Source organism: Accipiter gentilis, chromosome 33 (genome assembly GCF_929443795.1).
Source record: "Accipiter gentilis chromosome 33, bAccGen1.1, whole genome shotgun sequence".
NCBI lineage: Eukaryota > Metazoa > Chordata > Aves > Accipitriformes > Accipitridae > Astur > Astur gentilis.
In genome coordinates this window covers 3,698,440-3,718,056 of record NC_064912.1, presented here as the reverse complement: position 1 = coordinate 3,718,056, position 19,617 = coordinate 3,698,440, and the positions used below count along the sequence as shown (strand labels likewise).

Sequence of the window (19,617 nt, the reverse complement as noted above, 5' to 3'; positions counted from 1 at the left end):
ACTGGGACCCACATGCACCCAGGCCTCCATCTTTGCAGAAGGGCTGCGTGCGGCTTGGCAGAGCAGCTCTGCCCCGTCCCTCAGCTCGCGGCAGAGCCACAGACCCGGCTCCCAGTCTGTCAGGATCAAGGATCGTTGCCACCGCTCTCTCCTCCCTCTGCGGAGACCTCAGTCAACAGCTTTTTTAGGAAGGGCACAAACCTGAGCAAAGCTGGTTCGCTTGGGTGTTGCTGCCCATGGCTTCCCTCCCTAATCTTGTCCGGCCTCCTCTGGCGAGAGGGCCAGGTAACTCCAGTATCAAGCCCATGACTCCTGACTGAGCTAGAGACCGTCTTAAGAGCAGCAGAGCCTACCCTTTGCTTTGATAAGCCATTTGAGAAGTTGTCACGCTCTCTTAAAAATATATACCTTGTTCCCTGACTGAGTTCCCCTTGGTGTAGATGCTCATTGAGCTCCCACTCCTCCCCCTGCTAGCCTGCCCTGTCGTTTACTGTGTACATTACAGGCTCTTTTATAGAAAGCAACCAACTATAAAAGGTACCAGGATGTGGTCCAAGTCCTTCTCCCTGCCCTCTGCCTAGGGCAGCAGTCGCAGGAGCCCTGCCTCACTCTGCTCCTGGCAGATGCCATGTAAGTCCCTCTGGCACTAGAGCATTTGCTGGTGTGGGGACCTGGGCGAGCATCATTCCCCACAAGGGTTCTGTGCATGCCATGGGCATGCAAAGCCTTTCTCAAACGTAAAGGGGTTTCCTGCCTGCCACTCTGCGGTGGTAAGGCTTAAACTAACGTCATGTATCAGAGAAAGGCACTAAAGCAGGGCATGTTGTTGTTTTATTCCGGCAGAGATGGGATCCCACCATACAGACTCCGCAAGCAGCATCGCAGAGAGATGCAAGAAAGTGCCAAAGCAAATGGACGTGTGCCACTACCTCACATTCCTGTAAGTAGCACTATCTCCTTCCCCAGAGGTAAATATGCAAAATATGTGAGATCTCTAGCGTACAGTTGCTCTGCTTGCTCGAGTTTAACCCCCCTTAGCGCTGTATTCATTTGGGGATGTTTTAAGACAGAAATCCATGTGCTAAGAAAGGGCTTGGTAGCCTTCTGCCACACTCATCATCCAGGGCTGCCCAAACCACATTTTTTTTTCTTAACTGTTCAGTCAGTAGCCGGTTGTTTCTCCCAGATGAGAATGGAAGCTCTGGCTAGCATCTACCTGCAAGCAGGTTACGTGCCCTCAGGTGAGCTGGAAGTGTTTGTGGAAGGTGTAGGAGGCCATTGGATAGGAAGGCTGGTGTAGCTCTCAGCCAAGGTCAGCTGGGGAGAAATGCAACTGTCCCGAGCGGTATTTCTGCACTGGGCAGCCAAAGGGAGCTGTAACCTCTTCTCGAGGACTCGGCAAAGCCTGCCTGGGGATACGAGGCAGGAGAGCAAAGACGGTGCAGGCATAAGTATTTCATTTGTCTGATACTGTCTCCCTGGTTGCTCCAGGTAAGCAAACAGCTTTTGGAAGATGAGCATAACTGCTAGGGATCTGCAGCACCATCTGCAGCTCTGCTTATTATTATTTTCCTCTTGTGAGAAGTTACAGGTGACATTTAATATCTAGCAGGGAATAAAGGTACTTCTTTCCCCTTTGGACAGCTGGACTCCAGCACAAATCAAACGGGGAGAAAAAAAGCCTCCATCTGCTTTTTCCAGAAGTGCCTTCAAACTTGACGCAGCTGTTCTCATCCTGCCTGCTCAAAGCAGCACAATACCAGCAGAAATGCACCCTTGTTTTAATCTGATTTAAAAAAAAAAAAAAACAACAAAAAAACCAAAAAAAAAAAACCCAACCCCACCACTCTTTGTTTTGCCTTTTAAATTAGATTATTTTCCTTAGATTTAAGAGGGTCTCCTGTGCTTTGATCACTGGGTTGACAATAAAAGCCCTGGCTGCGGACGCTCACTAGCCATCCTTGCTCAGTCACCTCTCTTTTCACACAGTTGCTTTCACAGTGTGGTCGCTGTTGAAAAGGCTGGCTGGGTGCCTTTTTATTTCACTTGATGCCGATTTTACTGTAAGCATGGCTTTGTTAGAGTTGAAGTTTGAAAGCTTGGCCTTTATTTTTTGTTGTTGTTGTTGCTGTTCCCCAACAGTGGGAACTACTGAGTGAATATTCTCAGACTTCAAAGCTTGTCAGTGGCTTTACCTTTTGGATAAAAATAATAGTGGCTTTCTGTTGATCGTGTGCACTGGCAATGCCTCAATGAACTGCAGGTTATAAACTCAGAGTACGGAGCATTAAATATGTATAGTGAGCTCTGCTTTAACGAACTTCCATCTGCCAAACATTTCTTTTGTTGAACTGAATAAGTGTCATTCCAGCAGCAGTTCCTTGCAGGCTAATTAGTTTTACTTAGCATTAAATTTTATCGACCTTTTTGGAACCCAGTTAAAAAAAGGGGGGGGGGGGCAGGGGGCGGGAACAAGGTTTAAATTGGCCACCTGCTGCTTATAAATTTTTATATTATCCTACTTATCTACACAGTCTTTTAGAATTACATATTCCTCTTAAACTACACACAGACGCTTCACAAGGATTTTTCTGTGAAACATCCGCTGTTCCCATTAGGTTCTGCACTGTAATTTAAGTCCCAGGGAAAAAGGCATCTTGACGCATATTTATATGAGCAGGGGACTGAGAAGTCGAGTTAGTTCTAGTCTTTCTCCAGGGAATAAAAGTTTAGTTCAGACACTCTGGCACCTCCTGCCAGCCAATTACTGACACAGAATTGGCATCGACTTCAGAGAGGCACTGCTCTGCCCTCACTTATCAATCAGCCAAGAAAGGAGAAGGTAATTAGACAATATGTTTTGACAACACCAGTGTGAAATGTTATAAAGTTAGTCTTTTAAAATCACCTCTAACTGCACACTTATTGAATTAAACGTCCCCAATTAGCAAGAAGCCATGCAAATGTTTCTTCAAGTGTTGCTTTCCAAAGCCGGTGGTTAGGGCTATCTTGCAGCCCGAGGCTAAAGCAGTCTCCATCAGCTGCCTGGACCTGGTCGTTAGCATGCTTTTCAATGTGTAGCAATGACTAAATGGCAACCTTTGAGTGAAGGTCTTTATGAACTCATATCTAACCAGTGTAGCCAGAGTCCTTACTGATAGTGCTTGCAGAATGCATGGCATGTTTTCCTAGTGATAGCAGAGAACCTCCTACTTCCGAAAAGTCATTTCAGAAGTCCTTTAGAGACCTTACCATTCCCTTACAAATGAGTTATGGGGCTATTATGCAAAATTCTGAAAGAACTTACATTGCTTTTAATAGCAGCACTTTTACTTAGGTCCAGAAGCTATGAACTGTAGTGATTAGAAGTCCATAGGAGTCTCCCCACTAGTTCCAGCAGCCATGCTGCCTGCAAATAATGAAGGCATGTGCTGGTTATGTAGGATGCCCTGCTAAGCAGCAGGACATCTTGGTGTGTGGATGGCTGTGTTCTGCATCTTCAACACTTAGAAACTTACAATGCTCTAAGTTTGGAAAAGTTGTGTTTTGTGAAATGGCACTCTGCCCAGGAATGCAGTGGGTGAAGGTCTCTAGCAAGCAACGAGACCTTTGTTTTGTGCCTCTGGCAGGAACCCATTACATGGCGAGTGAGTGTTGCTTTTCATGTGGTTTTCCATCTCTCTCTTGGTTTTGAGCAGAGTCTTGAAGCACCAAGGCAGGAAGGAGCAAGCAAGTTCCCAAAGGAAGGGTGAAAGCCCAGTGAATGCAGGGCCGTACCTGTGCTATTGCACTGTATTTACCCCACCTCTGGCATTCGTCTGTTCCCAGGAGAAGATAGGAGATGTTCCCTTTTCCCAGCAAATTCAGAAAAATCCAACCTCAAGCATTAAGACTTGAGATTCCTTTGTTTGTTTGTTTAACTGCATAAAGAAGCCATTTTGTGATGTTCTTGCTGTAGCTCGATCATTGGGTGGGAGCTTTCCTGTCCTGCCCCACAATCAAGCTGCACAGTGTTTTCCGTAGTGTTCTGAAGTGGAACAGAAGATTTTGAGTGACCACTCTGCTATGCTGTACAAGTGAGGACTGTATAGAAGGACCCCTAGTCTTGTGCTGCCTGGATACCTACAGCTAAATGAGCTTTCTGCTCCTGCGAGTTGGTAACATGTTCAGAATTCCCATCAGCTGTTTTATGCCATTTTCCTCAAATGCCTTACAGCAGTGAGACTCTTTCCTAATCCCGCAATGCTGCTAAAGTAGATGCTGAAATCCAGCTATCCGTGAGCTCTGCCACAAGTGCTTCTGGTATGGAAACACCATTTATCGTTTAAAAATGTATGTCAGAAGAATGCATTGATCTGGGAAATGTGGAGATTCAGAAGTTCTTTTCTCTTGGCTTCTCTAGTCTGCCATCTTCCTTTCATTTCCAAGACTGACTTGTGATCTAACATCAGCCATTCAGGCATCATGAAGGCATCAGACCTCCTGTAGAAGAGGGAGATTTACCAGCAAAGAATTCTTTGGTCCAGTCGGATCTGTCAGAAATGGTTCAGCCCAACCCATGGATCCCTGGGGCTGGTTGGAGACCTCTGCCCAATGATAACATTGGAAAACTTCCTGTTTCATCTCAGAGCAGTTGAGATTTATTCTTCCCAAGGGGAACCTGCAAGCTGCAGCGAGATTCTTCCCTTTCAGCCTTTTCACGTATAGATCATAGTAAAGCCACATATTTGGAATGCTGGTGTGTTCTGATGTGCAACTTCATCTTCAAACCTCAGGGAAGATGAAATCCATCAAAACACAAGACCTGTATCTGCCTCATGGAGCAAAATCCATCCAACTCCCGCTCCATCAACTCCAAGAAAAGAGGAAGACATGCTAAGTGGAAGAAGCAGGTGCTAAGTGGAACTACTGGAGAGCTTGTGCATCTCGCATGTTCTTAGCAGGCTGCTTCTTCCCAAAGGTACCAGAGCTTCAGACACTTCACATGTCAAGGACAGTGTCTTGGTGATAGGTACCCCAAGAAATCCTTCCTCACAGCTGTCACTAGGAAAGATTACTCCATCCAGACCAGCTCAAGCAATTTCTTTCTTGCCAACCCATCTGGCATTCAGCCTCCCATCTGTTGACCTCTGCAACCTCCCCAGCTCAGCATGGTTTGGTTCTGGACAGACCCATCTGAACTAGTGGCATTAAATAGAAGTAGATAGATAATTAAATAAAGCAATAAATAAAACAGCTGTAGTTAAAACAGTTCTTTAAAATGAAGCGCTTCCTTTCTGAATTGTTGACCCAGAAAATGTCCAGAGATCTCATTCTGATCCATACTGGAGGGCTGGATCCTCCCAAACCAGTCAGCTCTCACAGAGTGCTGCACCCTTTACTTGGAACAAAAGCATTGGGAGCCCTTCTAATTTCAGAACAATGAACAGCTTATTTACAACTCCCTTGGCAGGGCTCTGTATGCCCACGGGAAGCCAGGGGGCAGGTTCAAAATCCCAAAGCCCTGAAGGATCCTCCTCCAGGCACAGGCTCAGCCTAGCTAGTTTTTGATGGAGCATGTCTCCCTTCTGAAGTCAGGCCTGTCATTTGATAAAAGTTTCAAACACTTTGTCTTAAGCCTTTTGAACCAGGTCAGTGCAGTCCATGTTTGCTGTCCAGGGAGATAGAGCCCTCAGCAGTTATCAATATTGCTTCAGCACAGGGAATTTGCCTTCATTATTCTGCAATATTGTTAGTTTTGGGGAAGTCTCTGTAGCTCATCCTTTGGGATAGGAATAAAGTCAGACAATGTTCAGAGCATCATCCTGCTTGCCAACTTTCCGTGAGTCACCGTTACAGGTACCCACCAGGACAACGCAGGGCGCATACAACTGGTACCTGTGGGGTGAAGTGAGGTTTATTTTAGTTGCATTGAGCTTGGATGATCAGGGAGACCCTTGCAGAGATGGCTTCACAGAGGGACTGCATCCTCCACCCTTGAACGGGCTGCTGGGGATTTCTGCAGGCTGTTGTGCTGAGTGGAGAGCTCCAAGGATGGGTCAGGGGTGTTGCAGATGCAGTGGTTTATCAGAGAGAGGAGAATGAGTTCATCTTAAAGATTCTTGAGTTCGATTATTTTCATTTCTGTAGTCAAGCTTCAGTCACCTCCAGACTTTGAGAGACTGTGGATAAACATGCTGAAGTATTAGTTGTAAAAGACCAATATTGTCTTATCTCAAGTTCCCTGGTTACAACAGTGACCCTGAATGTCTTTAGATCCTCACCAGAGATGGAGCTGTGCTCCTTAAGCATTGCTGGGCCTGGAGGGAACCACCTTATTGTAACAGGACTCAAACAAGCAGGTTAGCAAACTTCAGCCTTTGCACCCACTGCTGCTGGGGGCTCAGGAGAGACTTTGGTTTGGGATGATGCATTGCATCAAAGGCTATGAAAATAAAGGTAGATTCTTTCCTGGTTCTGCTTTTCTGTGGCAGCCGATGGCGGTAGCTGAAATGGGGAGACCTGAGACTGGAACTGCTGAGTGCTGAGCTGCCTCTCATTAGGGTCATTAAGTTTCTAACGGAGAAGGGCTTGGTGCTGCCATCATATAAACAACCGCAGGGAGAGTTGGCATGTCTGAGGTGGCAGGAGGGAGTGAACACATCACCCGACGGGTTGTGACTTGTCAGGTGAGAGAGAGATTTCCCTCCTCAGGAATCGCTGGCGCTGCCTCACGGGATGGATGGTGGTGGTCATGGGTTTGGGGTTTCTGATGAAAGCAGACTCCCTTAGCCAGAAGTGCTCCCCTAGGCTATGCGGGGGGAATGTGGAAACATCACTTGGATCCTAGAAGCTCCCCAGGGAGTAACAGAGCAGGGACTAGCTCTGCCACATCTTCCCCCATGATGGAGCATGTCTGGGGCCCATTTCTGGACAATACAAGGTCCAGGCGCTGGGACGAAGTATGCCACTTTGGCCCTTTTGCGAATATTTCAAGACTAAACGTAATTTTTGTTAATGAAAATCTTTTTCTGCAGTGTTTCTTTTTAACACAGGCCATTGATTTGCAGGGCTGGAGGTCCTGGTAGCAGCAAAGACTTTGTCATCCCAAGGTGGGAGCCACCTGGTAGCTCACGTGTGTTATGCCCTCTCCAGCTGCTGCATCCCTGGATGAAGGGGATGATTGTTTGGGGCTGTTCGCAGCTCAGATGGGTCAGTCCTGCCTGGGACAGCTTCAGGTGAAGCTGTTGGTCCCTCTGCTTGTCACAGAAAGCAAATGCTAGAGTAGGCAGTCCTTTTGCCTGCAAAGCCGCATTGTGCCCGCAGATGTCCCCAGGGACACTGCAGCCCAGCACCATCCTGTGCGGAAGAGAAGGCGATGGCAGTGAGCACTGGAATTGAGGTTTGCTGACAGGGTTGGCTGGGTCTTGCTCTCGGCGAACAAAACACATGATGCTTTAACTGAGACTTCTGCAACCCAACTTGGGTGTCATAAAAGATGTCTTCAGCTTCTCAGTGCCATCAGTCGGATACTTACTGCCTTTATTTTTCTTCCCCTGCCTTCCACTCAGCAGGTGGCAGAGAGAAAAAACAATATGATTTTCATACTTTTGTCAGGTTTTGAGGCAAAGCATTATTTTAGTCTTCCACACTGATCTTTCGGCTGGTCTGGGATAAATTCGGGTGGTCTCTCATCCTCCCTTAAAGATTTCAAGCTTGATGTCTGCTTCTGGTGCTGCATTTGTTCTTTTGCTATGAATTATCTCACGTCTTCACATTTAATTTTATCTCTGGTCCTATAGAGTGTATATTTCTCTCATGCTGGTATTGAAATACTTGAATGCAGGTTTTTATACTGTTGAATTTTCCATATATTTTTCCTCCAAATTAAATTTTTATCTCTGCTGTGTCATTTTATTTTTTCTACTATTTAACAAAATAATGCAGAACAGGTAAAAATAAGGGGAAAAATACAGCAGCTGTCAGCTTCATACTTCACTACACAAACTTCTTATCCCAGAGCTCAGGAATTTAGGGACAAGGTAACTCAGCATAAGGAACCAAGAATGCCCTTGAACTCCCATAAATACTCATTTGTTCACCCAGGGCAAACAGAAAAGTGGTATCTCTGCATTTGTAAGGTTGCTGTATTGATAAAGCAGGCTGGGGATAGTTGCACAGCTCTGAAGAGCCAAGATGCAATCCTTCAGGATCCTCTAGTAAGAGAGGATGCTTTGTGGGAACTGTGGCCTTTTGTGGCTGTGCTGGGTTGTAACAAGATGGAGGGAAGTAAGATGTCTTGGAGGTGACAGGATTTCCACTCCTTTCTGTGGCAGTGGGCTAGATTTGCAGAGATTGACCGGCATAAGCTGATCCACCCAGGATAAGCTGAATATGTGTGCCTAAGAGTCCTCCTTTGTATCAAGGTGGAAAGATTGCTACTGTAAGCACTATTTTTGAGAGGTTTGTCTGTACGTCCATTTCCCACCCTTTGAGACCAGGATATTCCTGCTGACTGTGTGTACATTGGTAGGAAAGCAAGCACATCCATCCCAAAGCAAAGTTTCATGCTGAAAGAGCTTGTTGAATTGTGGCTCCAGAAAACTTTCCCTTATGTGGGGTTGTGTGCAGAGCTGGTGCCAGAGGGAGCTCATGGTGGTGGCTCAGCTTCTAGCCCACTGGTGCTAGGCTGCACCTCTGCATCTGCCAGCCGGTCCTCTCTCAACTCCGCACCAGAACGACTGGCATTTCCAATTATCAAAGCCTCCAAAATAAACGTGTGATTTTTCATGCATCTTTTGCTAACCCCCAGTGTGTTTTTCCTCCAGCGTACGTACCGAATGCCAAAGGATATCCACGTTGAACCAGAGAAGTTTGCTGCAGAACTGATCAATCGTTTGGAGGAAGTACAAAAGGAACGTGAAGCGGAGGAGAAATTAGAGGAGCGCCTTAAACGCGTTCGAGCGGTTAGTAACCTCCTTGCCTCCTCTACCAGCCTGGGAGTCTGTCTGCATACTGTATACCACAGGGAGCTTTCAGCTGCTGTGGAAACAACTGGGGTGACCACTTTCCTGCTCCAACAGCCATGGTCATCACTTGCACAGGGGCTCCTGGAGGCTGCTGTTGCCCCAGGAGCTTCCACAGTGCTGTTCCCCGGTCCATGCAGGGCTCACTGAGCTCCAGCATTCCCTCCCTGCTGTAAGATACCAGCTATGGCACAGCATTGCCCACTTCTGCCACCACTTAGGGGCTGTGGATGCTCTCCATCTTCTTCTTTGGTACCCTCACTCTCCTGACTTGTGAGCAATCCCTTCCATGCGAGGATGAGGACTATGTAACAGGGGTTTGCCTTCCCCTGTGGGGTTTTGTGTGATCCCTATTTCCCCAAAAATGGTAACCAGATGGCAGGTGACGTTATGCTTGGAGGTGTTTGTGTCTGCTATCGGGCCATTTCTACCACAACAAAAAGAGTTCTGCCCATCAGTGCCTAGCACATCCCTAGAAAATTTGGAACTGATGAGGTGTAGCATCCAAAAACCCTCTCCTGGGTAGAGAAACGCAGACTCGCATGGGTGGCTGGTGAAACCCAGCCCATGGCGCTGACTGCTGTGAGCCCTGGTAGCAGTGGGGCCCTTCAGAGCTTGAGGACTTGGTAGATGAACCAAGGGAAGCATGCAAGGTCTTCAGCTCCACAGCAAGCTCCAAAAGGGAGAGAATGAGATATTGGTCATGTAGTATTACCTGTGTGAGACACCCTGTTCAGCAGTGTTCACACCGTATCTTTTCTTCTGAGAAACTGCATGTCACGGGTACCTGTACGTCTTGTGCTGGGGATACAGGAGAATTTTCAGAGGACACCGTGGTGTTACTGAACATCACCAATGTCAATATAACTACAGCCCCGTGTGTAGAAATTGTGAGTCTCTGCAGTTAATAGCTGCCATGGCCCTGAGGCAAAGGCTCTGTGCTTAGTAACCCACAGCTCTCCCTTAAAGCAGAAGCGTTGGTGCCTGTCTTGGCTAGCTCTGTGCTTTCGGAGAAGCTGAGCCTCTGGGGCTCCAGGGCAGACCCCCCAGCCCCATTAGAGTATTTTTAAATGTTCATCTAGTAGCTCTTCAAACAGAAAAGCGCTGTAGATTGTAGTATTCGCTTTAAATCACATCTGCATTTCAAATGCAGGGAAGTGAGGAAGGCAGAAGGGTCTGTAAGGTTCCCTCCACATCCAAGTGTTGTCCAGCAAACTCCCTGCACCTCTGCATCCAGCCAGAAAAGGCCAGCGAGGTGCTATTGTGTGATTAAGTTCCTGTTCTTCTGGAACTGCTCTGTTTTCCTGTCTGGTACCTGTTGCTTTCTAAACAAAGCCAATGTAACTGGCAGCATTTTATGCTAACACAGTCCTAGAGTACTCTTCTTCCTCCTCTTCCTCCTCCCCCTCCCATAGCTCTGTTGCAGCCCCCACCTTTACCAGACTACATTATCCCAACCCTCTGCCTCCTTGAAGAAGCTGCCAGTAGCAATACCATAAAATCAGCAAATACCTATGTGCCACAGAATATAAGTCTGTTTAAACACATTTTTGTGTGACTTAATCTATTTTTAAGCCCAGGACTCCCACTAATGCTATATATTAAACCTCGTTGCTGTCTCCAGAATGTATTTCATTGACTGGCTGGCATCTGGCATTAGCCATTCAGGAAAAACTCAGAGTAAGCAATTGCAGCTTTTTTAGGTCAGCACTTAAGGTGCAGGAGCTGCTGGTATCAGCAAGAGGAGAGCTTGAATCCTGATAGATCACAGGGCGTTCTTCTGTGACCTGAACACCAGGACTACAGGGTAACCTCTTACCAGGTCTTCATGGTCCACTGAACAGCAGCACAGGGAAAACCATGAGTGTTAGTCACACTAGGCAGTTATCTGCTTAGCAGAGAAGCTGGAGATATTTTGCAAAAGCTAAGAAAAAAGAATTTTTCTCCTCCATGCTGAGCTGCCTGCGGGTTCTCTTTCAAAGTCACATCATGCAGTAACATCGAGAAGAAACATCTGATTTAAAGCCAAATGCCTTTTACTGAAAAGACTGTAAGATTTCTGTTTTTCAAAAAAACCCAAACTCTGAATTCATTAATTATTCTGAGCAACGTGGGAGAGGACTAGAGAATATGCACGTTTCCTTATTACTTTTTGAGCCAATTCAGCATCATGTCCATGCATGGAAGCTTCAGTATCGTATCATACAGATCGGTATCGTATCATACAGATCACTCTTTGTCTGAACTGAGCGAACTGAAAATAAGCCAGGAGAAGCAAAGCCAGTGCTGACATTCTTACTATTTGAATATAAGCCATTGCCTAACTAGAGAGGGAAATCATTTGCATGATGATCGAAAAAGCACTCGTGGTTAGATGAGCTATTTTGCCCTACCAACCAGTAGCAACCTCATGGGTGGGACTGCAAGAAGGCAGAGGAGGAGGTCTGCAGCAAGATATCGCTTGCCCATAGCTCATCAGTGCAGATCTCAGCCTCCTAATTCAAAGGGAAGGGCACCCCTGACCTTGCTGGAGAGCAAAAATAGCTCAGCAGACAGTCAGCAAAGTTGAAGTCTGCATCTCTCTAACTGCCGCTGCCTTTGGGAGTGGATGGAAGAGGTTTCTGACAATATTATGTCAACAAAGCACCATCTAGTGGTTATGGCACCCGGGGCTTGCCCGCCTGCCGAGAGGCTGTGCATGCCACCAAGCTTTGCCCAGCTCACCGCGTCGAGATGCCGAAAGATAGCTCTGGAGCCCACACCACCCCTGTATCCAGGAAACCTGAACTTGTGGAGGAGGCTGCTCCCCAGAGCCGTGGGTTTCTTTGTTGTAAAATGCTGCAGTTATTGCTTCTTGCCTATGCCTCCCTGGCAGCGTTGTTGTCTTGTCTTCCCTTTCTTCTGCCTGTGCCAGTCACGGGCAGGACGAGGGTGCTCGGTGGGCAGAGGCGCTGCAGGTTAGGCAGCAGGCTTGCGCAGCTGGGTGCAGGCAGGTTTGGGTGGGTTGGAAGGCTGCTGCTGCATTGCCAGCCATAGACTGCGGTCGGATAACTCGGGCAAGGAGCACCTTGCAATGCACCAGTGCATGCGGCAGAGCCAAGGCTAGACTCTGCTGTATCCAAAGTCCTGCAGTACAATCCCAGCTTGGGCTGCCCCTACTTCATGCTGTATGTTGGTTTTTTCCCTGCAGACTAAGCACGGTGAAAAGATTCAGCAGAATTGGTAATCTGCAGCCTTGACTCAAACCTTTGGCCTCTACCCTGCTCAAAGAGAGAGGACAGCTTGGGATAGGCACCCCAATTCCTTCATTAGCTGCTATTTTCTCACTGTTGGGGCTTTCCTACTCGATGCAAGGCTGAGACCAGTGCTGGGGGGTGGGAAGCCAGCTGCCCCAGGGCTTGCTTGCACACCACCCACCCCAGCAGCACTTGCTTCTGCCTGAGGACCTGCTCAGGGTCCAGATCTCCTGCTCAGTGACACAGATGAGCTGAGCCAAGGCAAACCGAGAGCAAGCCAATGCATCCTTCTCCATCCCTTAGGCCACCCTGATCTCAGTCTCAGAGCAAAGCAAAGTACCAGGTCCCAGTTATTGGCAAAATGGAGTTCCAAGCAGCCAGATGATTTCCCAGATCCCAGGTACCTGCTTGGCTGGACCACCCTGCATTGTCAGTCCCATGCCATCCTGCTCTGGCATGACAGCACAGCTGGAGCTCTGGGCTCTGAGCAGAAGGGGTGCACTGCCATTCCTCAGGGATCTGCACCAGGATCAAATCTTGCCCTGCACATTAGTTGGTGTTTAAACCTAAGAGTTTTCCAGAAAGTGGGTACCAGCCCTAAAAGCCACCCAAGTGCTGAGCACATCTTTGGGTTTTCATGAACTGCTAATAAATGCTTACCCCAGTGGTAGGGATTTAGTCAGCACATGCTTCATCTTTTCTTTTCCCTGAGCTAGGTGCCCAGGGACAGCAGTTGGCAGGCTGCAGCGTTGTGGCTGTAGATGAAAGGTGCCTCTGATGTTCTTCAAAGCAATTTGTTAAAGTGGTGTGTCCCCTCCAGACGTGGGCATCATGTCACACCCCCAGGCTTGCAGCATCCATGCCTTTGGCATTTTCAAAGCCTGGCATTGTCCCCTGTTCAGGTTTGAACCCCCAGGTGTGACACTGGGAGGAAGTCTGTTATTTGCTTTCTTGCTCTGTGGTTGGCAGCTGAGACTTTGAAGTTGGTTAGCAAGTGATGGATGATGACATCTGACAGGCAAAGCTGATGGGAGTCAGTATTTTCTAGCAGATGCATTTATCTGGCAGGGCAGAGATACCCTGTGCTGCAACTGATCTCTTTACTGTGCCAAAGGAGGAAAACAGAGAGGGATTAAAGGACTCACTGGAATCCTGCTTATGTAATTAAAAAAAATAGGAATCCTGACTTCCAATAAAGAAACTTCATAAATATCTGAGTTTATGTTGGAGCATAAAGTAGTTTGTCAGCATCAAAATTGTGGCTGTCAGCATGGCGGAGTTTTATTCTTCCTGGCAAGGACTTAAGAGTCACTAACAGTGTGTCCTAGACTCTTGTGAGCTACTAGAACAAGCAGTTAGTTCCAACCCCTTTCTTTATCTGCATGAAGTGTTTCACTCCAGCCTTAGCATGCTCGGGAGAAATCAGTGTTTGGTTTTTCAAAACTGTTCATGCTGCTGTTGACCTTCAGTTGCTCCCTCCTGTTACAAGCCTGCTGTTTGCTTTGCCTGGTGAACTAGTCATTCGGGTGAGAAACCCTCCTGGTCTTGCCTGACTCGAGAACTGTTTTGCTGCATATTCTGTGCCTTCGGCCTTTATCTGATGAGCTTTGAAGCAGTGCCTTACCAAAGGCTCATAGCAAGTCGCAGGTACGGTGCGGTAAGTTGTGTTTCCACTGCTGATTGTTACAGAACCGCCTCCAAGGGACTTGGGGAACTTTTTAGTAAGGCTCTGCCCACTCATACGTCCAATTGAGTTATTACACTTAGCAGAAAAAGCCACATCTGTAAATCCTGGTTGTGATGTGTGGGCTGCGTGTCAGAGGTTGCCTCAGTCTCTTTCGGAGACCCTTGCTAATGGTGGCTCAAGCGACAGGAACAAAGACCTGAGCAGCTCTGCTCGGTGACAGCCACAAGCTGGGACTGACAGGATCAGGTTGAGCATTAGAAGTTTTCTGCAGGTGGATGGTGCAGTCTGGGACAGGTCTCCAGAGCGGCAGTGGATCTCCATCTTGAAGGTTTTCAAGATCTGGCTGGACAAAGCCAGGCCTGACCCCTTCAGGGGTTGGCAGCAGTCCTGCTGCAAGCGGGAGGTGGGTCTAGGGACCCCTTCCACCACCACCCTGTCATTCTCTGATTGTCCTCTTGTTTCTTGCAGGAGGAAGAAGGTGAGGATGCAGATATCTCTTCTGGTCCCTCGGTCATTAGCCACAAGATGCCTTCTGCCCAAGCCTTTCATCACTTTGCTCCTCGTTACTCTGAGATGGGCTGTGCTGGGATGCAGATGAGAGATGCCCATGAAGAAAACCCCGAAAGCATCCTTGATGAACATGTACAGCGTGTGATGAAAACACCAGGCTGCCAGTCTCCAGGACCTGGCCGCCACTCTCCTAAGCCACGGTCCCCGGAAAGTGGCCACTTAGGAAAGCTGTCAGGGACACTAGGAACAATTCCTCCAGGGCATGGCAAGCACGCAACAAAATCAGGAATGAAACTGGATGCAGCTAACTTATACCACCATAAACACATCTACCACCACATCCATCACCACAGTGTGATGAAACCAAAAGAGCAGATCGAGGCCGAGGCCACGCAGCGAGTGCAGAACAGCTTTGCTTGGAATGTAGATTCACATAACTATGCAACAAAGTCACGAAACTACACTGAAAACTTGGGCATGGCCTCTGTCCCCATGGACTCTTTAGGCTACAGGTGAGTCAAGGCAACACCCAACGGGAGTTCCCAGAGCCATGGCTTCTCTAGAAAGCTCTTTCATAAATGCGCTGTAGCATGCTGGTGAAACAGGGTGGCTGAACCACGTTTTCTCGTGAAAGCCTGTACTGGGACATGGTTCAAGGGCCTCCCACTGCTCTTCCTCTTCAGAAATTGGTATGTCCCCCCATAACCCTTATAGACCCCTTTTCACCTCTGTGATCTGGTGCTGAAAGACACCCTCTAACCAGGATTTTTAATGGCCTTGGTTATAAAGTAGTTTTTCTGCTCCTTAAAGCAGTGGAGGTGCTTAGAAATTGCAGATGTTGGTCTACTTCCCTGTGCATCAGGAGTTGCTAAGTATAGGGCTGTGCCTCGGGGTCTGGGTAACAGAAACCAGTCTCCTAAGGTATTTATGAGAGGACAAAAAAGCCCTCCTTATTGCAAGGCCTAACTCATTCACCAGAAGGGCTCCTTTCTCGTCCTAACAAAGCGATGGATGCTGCGATGCTGGTGTGGCATCCTGTCACAAGGAGATGTTCTCTGGGGCAGGGGACCCTCTGCCCAGGAAGGTTATATTGCTGCCCTACAGTCTTTTGTCCATCTTCCTGTGGCCATTTGAGTTCCTCTGTCCCCTGTGTTCTGAGGGGAGAGGGTGAAGATCCTTCTCTGCTGTAGGTTTTGCTAGTCCTGTTACTGGATGACTGCAAAGGTAAGAGCAAAGCTTGGGGCTTCCCAGGATAGGTGATGGCCATGGAGCAGCCACAGGGGAGACCTTTGCTCACCTTGAGCTTGGCTGGCTCCCCAAGGCTGTGGTTTTGGGGTGATGCTTTGCAGTGTACCAGGGGTGGGATATTTAGTGAAGGCAGGCAGCTGCATCTGCAGCAGGCAGGACCAACTTTCCGGGGTGGCAGGAGGGAGGCAGAGCACGGAGACAGCTGAAGCTAGCTGCTCTCTGGGGAGGGAGAAGCAGTTAAATCTGCCCTGTTTCTGTGGGGAAGGGATTGTTGCTTCAACAGAGCATCAGGCCACAGCATGCTCAGGCCACGCTGGATCAACCCAAAGCCCCATCTAGACACTGGACTTCTCTCTAGCACCGACTAAAGCACATATTCAAGGGGATTGTAAGAGGGCACATTCAAAGCTGTCCTTCCTCTGGCACAAAATCCCAGGTCTTGACAGTCCCCAGGTTAGGAGCTTCACAAGATAAGAGTTTGCATCCAAACAGTCTTGTTTGGCAGCCAGCAGTCTCTTGCAGTGGCTTGTCTGGCTCTTTGTTGAACCCAGCTGGGCTGCTGTCCCCCCAGACCCCCACAGCAGTGTCTGCAGGGTGATTACAACCTGTGGAAAAAGGCTTCTTTCTGTTTGCACTGAATCTGCTGCTGGAGAACTTAATTTGATATCCGCTAGTCCTCATGTGGGGAGAAGCAAAGAAGTTGTCAGTTTGCCCTGCCTTTGTAGATCCCTCTCCAAGTTTTTTCCCCAGAAAATCAGCAAAGCTGTCTGAGGGCCTGTTACTCCTCTGTGGTGTTAAGGTTATTTTTCTGTGTGTGTTAGTGAGCATGCAGAAGCAGAAGTAGGGAGGTCCTACGGACTAAAGCAGGTGGGTGATTAGGATGGTGGGGTTCCAATGAAATTACAGGCTGTGGCAATGACAGGCCAGTACGGGTGAATTCTGTGTGGCCTTGTGAGCATGGGGCTGCCCGGCTGGGCACACGGGCTTGCATGTGGGCAAGGAGCAGTGGGGTTTCTGTAGGAGCCTTCACTGCAGCCACAAGCGCAGCCAGAGTGTCAGTTACTGGCTGGTGTCCATCTGGCTATAGTGTTTGAGGTGGCTGTGCTTCCTAGTGCACAAGAGCCTGAAGAAGGCAGCCCTCCCACAGCCAGGATGTGATCTTCCACCATGACGTGAAGCCTCGGTTCAGGTTGGGGTGAGAAGCGAATGTTGGGTATGGCAAATCAGCAGTCTTGGGGTATCAGTGAATCTGGGGGTGATGGGTAGGGCTCAGGTTTTGAGCAGTGGTCTGACATGGAGAGGCAGCCGATGGATTGCAGCACCAAGATGAGCCTCCTGCTCTGAGCAAAGAGACAGGGGTTTTACACAACCCTTCGTGTGGCAGATCCGCTGGGCTTTTTGCCATGTTGCTGTGGCTCATTTGCCCAGAGGAGAAGCTCCCTTTCCCTGCAGGTGGCTGGATGGAGGACCCTGCTGTGCCTAGGTCTGGCTGGTCTTGCTCTTAGCCTCAACTGCGGCGTGGTTGGTTTGAGCTATGGTAGAGCCAGGGGTCTGTGGAAGGCAGCCAGGGCCACGTCTGCACTGCAGGCAGCACCAGACCCCGGCAGGGCTGAATATGTCTGGAGGTAGACATGTCCATCCTCTGCCGCGCTCTGCCGTGGTGTGGCTTAGGCAAAGCGCTAATGTCTCAAGCTTTGTTCTTGCAGTGGGAAAGCAAGTCTGCTCTCAAAAAGAAATGTTAAGAAGACCGATTCAGGGAAAAGTGATGGTGCCAACTATGAGATGCCAGGATCTCCTGAAGACGTGGAGAGAAACCAGAAGATCCTTCAGTGGATCATAGAAGGAGAGAAAGAGATCAGCAGGCATAAGAAAACAAACCATGGGTAAGGGCTGGCAGAGTGAGGGGTCTTCACACTGTTGTATTGCATCTCCTGCACAAGGCTGTCCAGCAGCCTGCCTTGTTCCTGGAGACCTTGGGCAGACAAGAATTCACCAGGCACAAGCATTTAGACCCTTTGGAGGCTAAGGATGCTTGGGGGCTCTAAGGGCTGGTTTTTCTGAGAGATGACTTGTGGCCATGAGGGGAGGTTGCAGTCCCAGGGGAATCTCACAAATTGCTGCTATGGTTCCAAGGTGGATAACATGGCATGCAGTAGGTAGTATTTTTCCGTTAAGCATTTGCTGTATGTAAATGCCTGTTACTCCTGCGAGGTGCTGATAGAAACGTAGGACCTACTGCACTTTAGCCATTGGTCCTGAGTAAGCAGTTTAGCGCAGCTCAGGGTTGTCAGTCATTTTGGCTTGCTGGGAGCATCCTCTGGGATGGCCTCACCTGCCTAGAGTGGAGCCAGGGACATGGCTGTCTCACGAATCTCGCTGCAGTCAAACAGATCTCCTGTGGGCACTGATCCTTAATCACAGTCTGGTCAGTCTGGCAAAAAACGGTGCTTGCTGGGTGTTGACAAGAGAGATCTAGGGTCTCATTCCCTCTGACACAGCTGCACTGGTGGCTGAGTGCCGAGACTGCTGGTGGTTTCTTCTCTTGCTTGATGGTAGATGCCAAGGGTGGGTTGCACTGCAGGCAGCTGGGGCCGAGTGCCAGGGCCATGGGCAGTGCCAGGCTACCATGAAGTCAGGCAGCAGGTTCTGCCACTGGATCTGGGGAAGGATGAGCACATCCCGGCAACATCCCTTTCCCTGGAGATGCCAACCAGTGGGTCATGGAGACACTCCCAAGCTGGGAACATTGGCAGCACATGGGAGGGCATCTTCTGAGGCGATGTCATAAATGGTGGAGCTGCCTTTTGCTGGTTTTATTTTTATGTATTGTGCATTTGATGAAAGCCCATAAATGGATCAGTGGGCTTTGTGTCAAGGTTGGGTTGCTCACCCTGACGTCTCAGGGCTTGCTGTCTTGAAATCTTCTCTAGAGGTGGATGGTGCTCCCCTCTCCCTCAGAAGCCACACTGTAAGGAGCTTCCCAGTGGTGCCCATGGTCAGCTGCAGGAGCAGTAGGTCCATCTAGGAGTGACTGCGTGCCTGTGCAAAGCGGCTCGGTGGTCCATGTAAAACTTTTGTGTTTGTGTGTAGCTCTTCAGGTGCCAAGAAGCAGCTGTCCCATGATATGGTCCGACCCCTCTCCATTGAGCGACCTGTTGCGGTGCATCCATGGGTCAGTGCCCAGCTCCGAAACGTCGTCCAGCCTTCTCACCCCTTCATCCAAGATCCTACCATGCCGCCCAATCCAGCCCCCAACCCTCTCACCCAGCTGGAAGAAGCTCGCAGGAGGTTGGAGGAGGAGGAGAAAAGGGCTGGAAAACTCCCCCTTAAACAAAGGTACAGAAATAGGGTCTGATTGTGCGTGGGAGGGAAGGGGGAGACTGTTCTGAAGGTGGGCAGCTGGGGGAGATATCCATGTCCTCTGCTCTGGTCTCTAGCTCCCAGCACCAACTGGGTGGAGGCATGTGCAGGGAGGTCAGAGAAATCTGCCTCAGTCCCTCGGATGTGGTGGTGCAAATGCCAAAACCCACCTTGAGGGCCTGGGCTTGTGGTTTGTGGATGAAGAGGCTGGAAATGCTCCTGGCAGGGTGGGGAAGGGACTGCTGAAAGCTTGAGGAGGAGCTGGGCAGGGGGAGCATGTCTAGAAGGCGCATGGTACAGGAGAGCTCTCTTCCCCTGGTACTTGCTGACTCTCCACTCATTCACACTCGCATGATGATTTCAAAGGTTGGTGCAGGAGCAGAATTCAGCAGGATGCAGCAGAATTAAGTGCAGAAGAAGAATATGTATTTGCTCTTTATCTACATCTCCCACAGGCTTCTGGCAAAGGCTGCTCATGGCATCTGGATGAGAGCACTGTGCTGTAGTCCTGCTGCAGCAGCATTGACTCGCTGCATGGCCGTATCCAAGTCACTGCATCTTTTTGTGACTC

The 19,617-nt window shown here is 48.9% G+C and overlaps 1 protein-coding gene across 5 annotated transcripts in view; it reads left to right on the top strand.

The window, feature by feature from the left end:
• AXIN1 (axin 1) overlaps positions 1 to 19,617 on the top strand; it is an 80,142-nt gene that overhangs the window by 54,637 nt on the left and 5,888 nt on the right. For all 5 annotated transcript variants that reach the window (XM_049791189.1, XM_049791187.1, XM_049791190.1 and 2 more), the window contains exons 4-8: positions 844 to 940; positions 8,808 to 8,945; positions 14,397 to 14,950; positions 17,393 to 17,569; positions 18,777 to 19,022. In XM_049791189.1, the coding sequence (XP_049647146.1) occupies positions 844 to 940; positions 8,808 to 8,945; positions 14,397 to 14,950; positions 17,393 to 17,569; positions 18,777 to 19,022 (1,212 nt within the window). The remainder of the gene's footprint in view (positions 1 to 843; positions 941 to 8,807; positions 8,946 to 14,396; positions 14,951 to 17,392; positions 17,570 to 18,776; positions 19,023 to 19,617) is intronic.